The sequence below is a fragment of the Hippocampus bargibanti genome, linkage group LG12, assembly GCF_051943395.1.
Source record: "Hippocampus bargibanti isolate YZ-2025 linkage group LG12, ASM5194339v1, whole genome shotgun sequence".
NCBI classification, from domain to species: Eukaryota; Metazoa; Chordata; class Actinopteri; order Syngnathiformes; family Syngnathidae; genus Hippocampus; species Hippocampus bargibanti.
Window position 1 is genome coordinate 22466879 of NC_142745.1, and position 12427 is coordinate 22479305.

At 43.2% G+C, this 12427-nt stretch overlaps 1 protein-coding gene across 10 annotated transcripts in view; it reads left to right on the top strand.

Moving 5' to 3' along the window:
• Positions 1-4170: 4170 nt before the first annotated feature.
• cadpsa (calcium dependent secretion activator a) overlaps positions 4171-12427 on the top strand; it is a 181088-nt gene continuing 172831 nt past the window's right edge. For 9 of the 10 annotated variants that reach the window (XM_089009909.1, XM_089009911.1, XM_089009910.1 and 6 more), the window contains exon 1: positions 4171-5557. In XM_089009909.1, coding sequence (XP_088866035.1) covers positions 5192-5557 — 366 coding nt within the window. In that variant the 5' untranslated portion in view covers positions 4171-5191. The remainder of the gene's footprint in view (positions 5558-12427) is intronic. The other variant, XM_089009917.1, reaches the window with a different exon arrangement.

Below are 12427 nucleotides of genomic sequence, written 5' to 3' on the forward strand. Positions count from 1 at the left end.
GAAAAGGAAGCTGAAAGACAATTTGGAATTATTTCATCAGAATTCATGGACAATACATCATTCACATTAGTAGTCTGTGATTGAGATATTTTGAGGCCAGCAGAGAAGGCCTTGCAGTCCTTGACGGCCCACCACTCTCTGTGTCTTTATGTTGTCATTATTTGTTATTTATATTATTAATAATAATAATGATGATAATGATAATAATAATAATACATTCAAACTATAAGCGCCTTTCAAAACTCTCTAGGACACTTTACAGTCACAGGATAAGAACAAAAATGTTTTTCTGCGGGTGAGCAGAATCCTTATTTATAAATCAACATATATTGTATTATTAATAATCATAATAATTTTATTTTTTTATTATTAGTAGTATTTTTTTTAGTCTTTGTTGTTGTTTTGACTTAAAGACGGCGGCGCAAGAGTGGCTGCCTTTACAGCAGCTCCTGTATTTTGTTTTTCTATTTCTTTCTTTGCTCTTCCCTCCATGACTTTGCTACTGTGAAGTGTAAATTTCTCCACTGCGTGACGAATAAAGGCTAATCCAATCCAAGCCACTGTACATATCCAACTTCATACCCGAGGCATTTCTTCAGCCGTCTTCTAGACTTCTTTGAAGGTGTTGGACGTTTCGCTTCTCATCCAAGAGGCTTCGTCAGTGAACTAAAATTTGCTGGTAGTTTTGGCCCTATATATATATACAGTGGTACCTCGGTTCTGGAACGCCTCAGTGTTCGAACAAATCGGTGTTCTAAAAAAATATTTGAGATATTCTTGCTTCGGCGCTCGAACATCAATCGGTGTTCGAACGCCAATACGACGCGTGAGTGCGTACGCGAGGGTGGGGAGCTGAGCGGCGCACGGGCCAACTGTTGTCGCTAGCGGACGTGCTGCGTTTTGCTCTAGCGTTTAATATAGGTGTACGAAGAGTTTTAGCCCCTAATCATGCCTCCAAAGAAAGTAAGTGCTGCTTAAAGTGACAAAAGAAAAATAGTGCGTACAACTATTGCATTTAAGAAAGAAATCGCAAAATATGAAGGAGGTGTGCGAGTGTCTGATCTGGCGAGGGAATACAGCATGGCGAAATCTACGATCAGTACGATATTAAAGAATAAGGAGGCTGTGAAATCTAGTGATGTGGCTGTGGGAGTGAGAGCAAGTGTCATTGGATCGATATTTGAAGAGAAAAGAACATCCTGTAGCCGAGTCATCCGTAGCTGTCACGTTCCGAGCGAGAGTGACGGCAGCTGACTCATCGGAACGTAGTGGAATGTTTGGGATCCCAAAGCAGACACGTACTACCCAAGCAGGATGTTTATTTACAAATCAAAGAAAACACGGCGAGTAAGAAGGCAGGGGGTGATCCGACCCGCTTACTACGCCAAAAAGCAAATGGCACACGAGGGTGCAAAATGACGCAATCCCGGAAGATGACATCAATTTACGGGACGCGGGGAAAATACCTCGGACCGGATACACTCGCGCATCGAAGGAAGAGTGAAGCTACGGTGGCGAGTTGAGTCAATCATTCGGCATTGACGAGGTGATCGCAAACCATATAAATGCCCCATGTCCGTGATTAGAGAATTGACAGCGGGTGGAGAACGACCGGGAGAGGAAGCCTCGCCCTCCGCTGTCAACTCGCATGTGACAGGAGCAAAGAGGTGGTTTCGGTGTTCGAACAAATCGCTTTTCGAACAGGGTCCTGGAACAAATTATGGTCGAGAACCGAGGTATCGCTGTAAATCCCTACTGTACAGAGGTGGCGGTGCCAGGCCTCTGCTTTGATAGGTCCCTGCTCTCAGGTTGGGGGGAGCAGAGGACTATACCCTGAGGCTACACTGATTACTCACTATTGTCCTGACTGATTACTTCTATTGTCCTGCCTGATTATGGGGTCTACGACTGGCCTTATTGCCCCATTTGCTCTGGTATCACCTCATCAGCATAACTACTACTAATACTACTAATAATAAGAATACATTTGATTTGTAAGCGCTTTTCAAAACTCTCAAGGTCACTTTACAGGATCAGTTTTTCTGTGGGTGAGCAGCGGCAGTCACAGGCACTCAACCCGGAATCACTCAAATAGATTAAAAGCTAGCTAGCTAATAGATAACTAATAGATAGCCAGTTAAAAGATAGCCAATAGACAGCCAGCTAACTAGCTAGTTAGCCAGCGAGCTGGATAGATAGATAACAGATATGCAGCCAGCTAGCTAGATAGCCATTACATTTTTGACTTCAAGACGGCGCCGCGAAAGTGGCTGCCTTTCCAGCAACTCATGTATTTTGTTTTTCTACTTTCATTCCTTTCATCACTTTGCTGCTGTGAAATGTAAATTTATCCACTGCGAGGCTAAGAAAGGCAAATCCAATCCAATAGGTAGCTAATAGCTAGCCAGCCAACCATCTTGCTCATAGATATTTAAAAGATAGCTAGCCAGCCGGATAGATAGCTGATAGCAAGCCAGGCAGCCGGATAGACATTTAAACAGCTTCTTCCCCCAAAGCCATTAACTCTTTAAACAGTAACCCAAATATTCATCATTCATCTAGATCAGGGGTGTCAAACATACGGCCCGCGGGCCGGAACCGGCCCCCGAAGAGGTTCGATCAGGCCCGCAGGATAATTTGAAAGTGGAAAAATGCATAAAAGACATGGAATTAATATTTTTGATTCACTGCAATTCATGGATTATCCGCTAAGGGGCGCACTCTTTCCATCAGAGTAGAAGACACCCGCATCACTGAGACAGACTGAAAACAGCCGACGGTGTCAATGCGCCATCTGCTGCTTGTTACGACGTTGTTAATATCTTGGTCTCTACCTCTCCGCTACACCCTCATTAGCCAAAATGTCGTTATCCAAACGGAGAAAAGTAGATAAGGAGTGTAGAATTTAAAAAAAAAAATGGACCACGTCCTATTTATTTACAGAGATGCACGGAAAACCTTTGTGCTTGGTGTGTTTGCAACAAGTTTGGGTATTGAAGGAATATAATATTCGACGCCACTACGAGACTCATCACAGCGAAAAAATATGACGGGTTGCAAGGACAACTGAGAAGAGAAGAGATTAACGAATTGCTGGCGGGTCTGAGGAAACAGCAGTCAACTTTCATCCGGAGCCGAGAAGTCAGTGAAGCAGCGGTAAAAGCCAGCTACCTAATTGCTAGTGAAATAGCATTAGCATCGAGGCCCTATTTCGACGGTGAGTTTGTTAAACGATGCATGATGAAGGCGGCTGAACTTGTATGTTCCGAGAAGCGACAAGCTTTTTCCAATATTAGCCTGACGAGGAATACTATAGCAGAGAGGATTTATTGCATTTTCCGTGGCAATTGACGAGAGCACTGGCATCACAGACGTGGCCCAACGGACCTTATTTATTCGAGGAGTTGATGAGACATTAACTGTTACTGAAGAGTTTCTTGAGTTGGACACCACAACAGCCGAGGACATTTTCGGCTCTGTCGTTGCTGTATTGGACAGAGTTGAAGTGAACCGGTCCCGCGTTGTCAGCCTGGCTACAGACGGGGCGTCATCCATGGTCGGAAAGAAAGCAGGTGTCGTGACAAAGTTCAAAGACAAAGTACAAGCCCTTAATAGAGGAGATCGTTTCTGGACATTTCACTGTATTTTGCACCAGGAGGCATTGTGTTGCAAGTCGCTGAAAATGGACCACGTCATGGAGGTGGTTGTTCGCACTGTAAATTTCCAGAGGTCTGAACCATCGTCAGTTTGACAAACTTCTCAGCGACAGCAACATTACCCACGGCCTGCCATACCACACTTTAATGTTAGTCAGCAGCTTCAAAACAAAAGTTCTGTGATGGAATTCTACTGTTCATACAACTCCATATATTTTCAGTATGTATTGTATGTGTATGTATGTTTCATGTATGAAGTTTACAGATTTACAGGACACGTGAACACTTGCTTCATTACAAATTTAGAATCACTCCCCTTAGTTTGTACGGTGTACACAGGGATTACATTTAGATTTTATATGCGTATGTGTAAGTGGTTTAAAAAATCCCTTTCTTTAAAAGTCTCATTTAATCTTAAAGTGCATTACTATATTTTTCAGTACAAATTAAAGTTTTGTGCCTTTGCATAATCATTGGGATCAATTGCAATGCATATTTGTGAATGATAAAAGTAAATTGCACATTTGTCTAAGGAAAGATGAGGTGTTTCATGAAATGTTTTGTAAAAGGATAGTTCATTAAATGTCAATATTTTCCTAATGTTCTTGTGCTTCTTTACACCAAAACAAAGGAAAGACATGATATTTTTGCTATTTTTTAGCAGAGTATGGTATAATTTTAATGGTCCGGCCCACTTGACATCTCCCTAGGCCGTATGTGGCCCGCGATGCGAAATGAGTTTGACACCCCTGATCTAGATAGCGAACAGATAGCCAGAACTAAGCCGATGTTGCCTAAGAAGTCTATTGTAAGAACGATCCAAATTAAAGCTAACCCCACCACGGCGATTTCGTGACGGGTTTTGCTGTTTTATAAAAATAGCTTCTTTTACTCCCCTTTCAAACCCTAAACACAGACGTAAAATGTATGGAATTTTCAAAATGATGTAGAGGAACAAAAAGTTAGGAAACATTCCTAAAACACTGCCCTGTGGTTTCTTCCGGGTGCTGGTTCCTGAATCCACACACGCACGTGCAGCATCTGAAGCTGACTCGGTGCACCCGCGCGCATATCATCAGGTGGCCGCCGTGCTGGCTGCAAACTGACCCCAGAGCAGCGCGTGGCAGCGGGTGGCCCTGATCTTCCTGAAAGCCCTTCCTTCCTCCTTCCTTTTTCCTCCTCATCCTCATCTATAGCTCTTAGCATCGCCGATATCCTCCTGCGACCCCCCCAACGAGGGGTCTCCTCATCAATGTCTTCAATGTGCTTGACAGTTAAAAGAAAGGAAAGCGATTTTACAAGGTGACGCTAACGACATAGTTTGGATTTTTTTTTTTTGGTTGAGTCGTTTTCCGGTCGGTTTTTCTTTCTATCTTAAGAAGAAACATCATTATCCGTCTCCCCACTGGATTCGCCCCGTCCCCCCTCCACTCCTACTTCTCCGTCTCCTTCCGCGAAGCCGTCAAGCGTCCTCCCGTCGAGCTGCTGGAAGTTGTCGCCTAGCAGGTGTCGCCGCCGCCCGAGACTCGCCAGCAATGTTGGATCCGTCTTCCAGCGAGGAGGAAGGCGACGAGGTGACGGAAGCGCCCCGCAAAGAGGCGGCGGCTCCCAAAAAGCTCCAAGGAGGAGGCCGGCCCTCGCCCAGCCGAGACGCCGACGGCCGCGGCGGCCACGGCGGCTCGGGGGGGCTCCAGCCGCGGGGCCGAGCGACCGCCGGCGGACGAGCCTCCAGCCCCAGCCCGTCGGTGGGAAGCGACAAGGAGAAGGAGGACATCGAGAAGATGCAGAGGGACGAAGAGGAACGAAAAAAAAGACTTCAGCTCTACGTCTTTGTCATGCGCTGCATCGCGTATCCCTTCAACGCCAAACAGCCCACCGACATGGCCAGAAGGCAGCAGAAGGTAAGAAACATCAAGTAGAAAAAGAAAAAAGCCAAAAGCCGATCTCCACCGACACAACTGTTGCTTCCTTCCTTCCACATGTGCGCAAAGCAGAGCGTGCCTTTGTTTCAACAGTCGAGATGCGGAAAAATGTCATTTGTTACATTTGGAAATGGCTTCAAGAGCCAATATGGGTGGAATCATCTTGATTGAATATGCGGCCGTCGTTGTTTGACAGTAATTGAGGAAGTAAGTGCGCAGGTGTGGCTCTGGCCACCCTTCAATCTCTTTTAGTCACGATGGAGTGCAGGGAAAACAGCAAGACAAACACCAAATGCTACTGTGCTAAACATCCAAAATCCATTTGTGCCTGCATCAGTGGAATGTTGTCAGTAAACACTCATCTGTGCGTTGAATACTAATATAATAATAATAATAATACATTTCATTTATAAGCACGGGAGCTGACTTTTTGCCCCCTGATGTTTACAGTCACAAGATATTTTTTCTGCGGGTGAACAGCGGCAGCCACACGACCCGGAAGTAACAAAGTAAAAAAAAAAATATTAGCGAGATAGCCCCGAATAGATAGTTGTGATGGGAATTACGGCTCCTTTCAGAGAGCCGGTTCTTTTGTCTCGCCGCACTAAAAAGATCCGCCCGGCTCTTTGGGCTCCCAAATGGTTCCTTTGTTTTTTTGTTGCTTAAATTAATTAAATACCAAAAAGCATGCACTAACTTTAACTTTCCCTGTGGTGACTTTTTTGAGCCATTCTTGGACTCCAGCACGTTCTTTGTCATATATGATTCTGGTATGATTCTTTGAGAAAGTCTTTTCAGAATCTGAATCAGAAGTCTTTAATAGCCCAACAATGGGGATATTTCCTGCTTGGAATTGCATAGATTGGGTTAAGAGCATGAATATATATATATTATGAATCCTTTGTCATCGACAATTGAAAATGGCTAAAAATCAGGGGGCAAAAAGTCGGCTCTCATTTCCTTGTTAGGAGCCGGTTCTCTTCGTTCACTTTAGAGATCCGTCTCTAGGAACCAGCTCGTTCGCGAATCACACATCACTAATAGATAGCAAATAGGTAGCCAGCTAGATCACTAGCTATATAGCCAGATAGCCAGCTAGATAGCTCAAGTGAGCAACATAATGTAAAAACACCAGGAAGGACCCATTGTACACTTTCTGATCGACATTATTCATCTTTTTTGACCAAATGATATATAGCTATATTTGGGCGATATCATTTCATACAGTGGATACGTTGATTGTAATCACGAATCATTATACCCCTCATTTTAGAACAACATTCCCAGGCGACGGACTGAATAACGTGGCCAAAAGCGATTTGTGACCATCCATTAAAATTTTGTGATTTTTTTTTTTTCATCATCTATTTCAGGGGTGGCCAACCAGTCAGAGACGAAGAGCCACATGTTTTACCATGTTACTGCAAAGAGCCACATCATACACATGGGCACACCTGAACATCACCCCATCCCTCACACACACACACACACACACACACACACACACACACACACACACACACACACACACACACACACACACACACACACACACACACACACACACACACACACACACACACACACACACACACACACACACACACACACACACACACACACACATACCTCTGCTCAGCCAGATTTATTATAAGTACCACATTTTAAATACCAAATCAACAAATATATATATATATATACAGTAAAGTCTCGTGATATCGGATATATCGATAGTCCCGGTTATATCGATACTATTTCTATTCACGCACGGAGAAAATTACATGCAAACAGGGTCGGATATATCGATAGTCCCGGTTATATCGATATTTTTTCGGACTCCCTTGAATATCGATATAACGAGACTTTACTGTGTGTGTATTTATATATATATATAATATATATATATATATAAATGGACTCCTAGAGTACTAAAACCACAGGCAAAAAAGAACACAAACTCAGTTCAACCAAGTCCAAAAACAAAAATATCATAATTTACAATCGTGTTCCTCCTACTCTTACTATGCATCTTGCTTAGTGGGACTTGTGGCATTTCTTGTCTGAAATAATCCTCTTCAAATCTGGCTTGTATTCCGTTGTTGCCACTCGAAGCAATTCTTTCACACGAGTGTTTCAGAGATGTTCGATCGGACACTGTGGACAAAGACTCGAACCCAGAAAGATTGTCTTTTACTGCCGGCAGGAGACGCAGCCATTCATGACAGATGCTTGAATTCTGCAGCGCTCTGCCAAGCTATTTATTGAGAGTATATGCAAATTGAAGTGATACATGAGTAAAACATTGTTTCCTTGATTAGAATACCACACCTCTTGAGTTCTAAGCACGGATGGCTGTAAACAATAAAACATTATTTTTTCCATGAACTGATAAATTTGTAACCTGGCGAATGAGCTCTTCCTGTAAATTACTCCTGTGATAAGGAGTTTCCCAAGTCCTAAATTCTGTCCAAGGCCAGATCTCCTAGATGCAGATGACAATTTAACAAGCTGTGTCTGTTGACCTCAGATTGTCTATTCGAGTCACACATGTTGACTAAGCATAGAACAGCATGAAACTTTGAAATATGATAACTTCCTATTCCCCATCATTGTGTCAGTCAGAAGAGATCGATGCTTTGAGCGTCACTGAGGCATTTCTTAACAAACTCCCCCCCTCGTTGTATGGCTTTTCAGCCTGTGCAACGTTCCAAACCACTTGTTAATGATGCGAGCGTTATGGTCTCTGGGCACTTGGTACATTTTCGGAAAAACTATCTGCTTTTCTGTCAGACTTTTTAAAGTGAGCAACTTGTGCTTGGGAAGTTCAGTCCCTTTTGGAAATTCCTGGTCGATATTAGCATGGAGTGATCTAAAGTGGTGCTGAAGATATGAAGCTTTGAAATGTGCGAATGACACCTGACGTATAACGCACAATGGCTTCGTCAGCGAACCTTTAGTTTGCTGACGAGCCTCTTGGATAGGAGGCGAAACGTCCGCAACCTTCAAATTTGTACAGATGACGGCTGAAGAAACCTTCTCATCAACTTGACACAACTTGTTTACGACTCAAATTATTGATTTTCGTCTCACGCACATGCGTGTTGGCGTCACCTGGTCAGCTTGCTACTGTATTTTCACCACTATAAGGTGCACTTAAAAGTCTTCAATTTTCTCCGAAATGTGCGTTGCGCCCTCTGGTCGTGAAAATACGCTACATAGGGAATGAATGGCAGCGCCGGCGCCAAACATTTTTCATGCTTGTCACGTGAAAGCCCGTGAAAGAACAACCAACGCCTCCGGACAAGTTGTGTCCATAATTTGTAAAATCACTTGAAATGACTTCTACTGAGTGTATTTTACAAAGATTCCACAGCATATAGCTATATTTTATGTTTAGAGACTCGCGCTAAATATTCAGGAAGTCTTATTTTTGAGTTGGTGACGATACCTACCGTGACGTCACGGTAGGTATTGTCACTGACCGAGAAAGTGACACACAATGCATTTTGGGTACTTGTTTGGTCTGAAAACGTCGTGTTGATCCGTGTTGATGGCGAAATTAGAAGGAAAATGCATAAATAATGCGATGGTGAATCATTGTGTGTTGCACCAAGACTACTATTTGATACTAGTTGACACAAATTCCCAGCAGAAAAATCAGCCAATTTCCAACGGAGCTTGGGCGCCATCTTTTGCATTTCCTGGGACACTACATTGCAGTCCAGACGCCTCGAAATGACACGGAAGGACTTCTTTAATCGATTGCAAACATGTATGCTTTCCTCTTCAGAACTATTTGAATCCTATTCATCACTGGATGAGTAACAAGAAAGCATCTTCTCCCAATCTGAAGCCATTGTTTTGATTCTAGAGCAAGGCAAAGACGTCTTGGCGTGACGTCACAAACAAGGGGGCGGGACCTTCTGAAACTCGCCATCCCAAGGTCATTTTGAAGTAGTTTTGGGACACTTGAAGTCATTTTTACTGGCGTTTTGCATTTGACTAAAAATATCGGCCAGTTTTGGGTATTTTCAATGCTATAAAACGTTTTTCTGATTTCAGTTAGGAAACAAAAAAATGGTGACGGTTGTCCTTTAAGAGTCTCATGGAATCAGCCAAAGAGCCGGCGGTTGGCCAGCTCTGATCTATTTGTTTTTGTTGAGCACATCATGCAGAACGGTGAAGGGTTAAAAAATGTTGTCAAGGGAACAGGGACCTCCTTTTTTTCAAACAGGCTGGGATAATCGAGAAAGGTGAGATGAGAGAGAGAACATGCGTATTCATGCTTTTGGAGATGCGCTTGCATCGGTGCACATGAATGAAGCCACAGGCGTTGTTTGATTTTCTTCTTGTTGTTTTTTGACGAGCTGGTGACTCACCCAATCGATTGTCAGAATGGCTCCTCTACATGACCCAATCAAGGCAGGGAAAAATAACATTCTCTCTTCTGCGCTTGAGGAAACGGCGTCCATCTGGGACGGTCATATGTCATTCCGTAGATATTCACACACTTCAAAGCAGTGGCGGGTTGGTGGATTTCATGGCTAGGCCTTCAGTAGTGCTACGTCAGATTCAATCCAGATGGTGTGATTTACGACAAGTTGAATAGAGGGTAGCGTTAGCCAGGAAATAACTGACCCACCTTTCTTAATGATGTCCATCTGTATTGAAAATGGCTTGAACAGTAAATCTCCGACAAAATCAAATTCTTCCCCTCCTTTAGCCATTGTGGCTTGACAAAACCATTCTTGAATGGACACAACAATATACAGTGATACCTTGTCTTACAAAATTAATTGGTTCCCAGACAGAGTGTGTAAGGCGAAAAGCATGTATCCCAAACATTAATTTCCCATAGGAAACCATTAAAATGAGAATAATCCGTTCACAGATCCCCATAAAACAACCACTTTCTAAGCCTTAAAACTACACAAAATATGCCTTATTTTACATCTAATAGATGTGCTATGGTATTGTAATGAAAGAAATAAACTGTACTGTATAATAAAGACGTTTCATTTACCTTTGTGATGGTCGTTGATGGCTTGAAGGAATGGAGTGGCCATCCTGAGGAATGATTCCTTGTAAGCTTTGGCAGCGTTATCGTCAGAACTGGCTGCCTCACCATGACGAATGACACTATGAATCCCTGTACGACGCTTAAAGTTCTCGAACCATCCGTGGCTAGCCTTGAAATCATCAATAGATGAGCTACTTCCAGGTTATCTCTTGACGACATCCGAGTGAAGTTGCCATGCTTTCTCTGCGATGGAAGCAGCACAACAGGGGAAGAGTAACGAATGGAAGCTGAAAGACAATTTGGAATGCTTTCAAAAGAATTCATGGACAAAATATCATTCACATCAGTCTGTGATTGAGATATTTTTAGGCCAGCAGAGAAGGCTTTGCGGGTCTTGACGGTCCGTCACTGTTTAAAAAACACAGTCACGGTGAGGGATGAACATATACAGTACCTGTCAATCTTAGACTGTCAATCATCTTCCAAGAGTTTCTGTTTGCGCTTGCACACTGCGGAAGATCTTCCCACATTTGTGAATGAAAAATGAAATGCTTCTTCAATCAGAAATGAATCTTTTGATGCCTTTATTGTCAATATCAAAACAAAGGTGATCAACGCTCATTATGAAATACGATTTGTAGTTATTTGTAAAAATTCGATTTCATCAAATGTGATCTTTGTTTTATGTGTCCTCGGCAATTTTTGCCATTTCAATCATCCCTTTTGATCTTTCCACTTGATGGCATTTCACTTCCCGGTCTTTGACTTTGTTAGCGTATCCATTCCCAAACACTTCCTGTTTTCTGTGTTTATCTTTATCACGTGACAAAATGGCGCCAGGATGCTTGACTGCTGGGCCCGTTGGTCTTACCGTGTAGACGTGCAGGGTTCCATTGTGACTCCAGCCTTCCTGGAACCGTGTGGGTTTTCTCCGGGTCCTCCGGTTACCTCCCACATTCCAAAATCATGCATGGCAGGCTGATTGAACACTCCAAATTGTCCTGAAGTGTGAGCGTAGATGGTTGTTTGTCTCTGTGTGCCCTGCGATCGCCTAGCAACCGGTTCCGGGTGTCCCCCGCCTATTGTCCGGAGACAGCTGGGATAGGCATCCGCACCCCCTGATACCCTAATGAGGATCAAGCGGTACAGAAAATGGTCAACCAGTCAACAATCTGCAATGATGTTGACATCTTGTAGCTTATTATTTGTTATTCATGTCCTTATATGCCACATATCACGGAAGTTGATGCTATATTGCTTATTGACGGATCTTCATATATGCTTCATATGTCGTGTCCGTCAAATTGATACAGATGGACTTCTTTAATTGATGGCAAACATTTATACTTTCCTCTTCAGGACTATTTCAGTCATATTCATAACCGAATGAGTAACAAGAAAGCATCTTCTCCGAATTTGAACTCTCTGAAGCCATTGTTTTGATTCTGGAGCAGCAAGGCAGTTTGTGAAGGAGTATCCTGACCAGACGTCACCAACTGGGGGCGGGACCTTCTGAATCTTTCCAGTTTTGAGCTCATTAGTGGCAGTTTTGGGACACTTCAAGTCATTTTTTATTGGTGATTTGCCTTTGACGAAAAATATCAGCCTGCGTGTTTTGGCTATTTTAGATGCTATAAAACCAGTGACGTGCGGTGAGGTTGGTGGCTGGTGTGGCACTGACGTTATCACAGTCAGATTTACAAACATGAACTCTACAGACTAGCTTATTCACCATTTGAGGACATTTACTTTTCAATGAAGTCCATATGCCGCTCCTTCTGAAGAAAGGCATTGATAAGTTCTTTGTAGAGGCCTTCCGTATCTTTCTT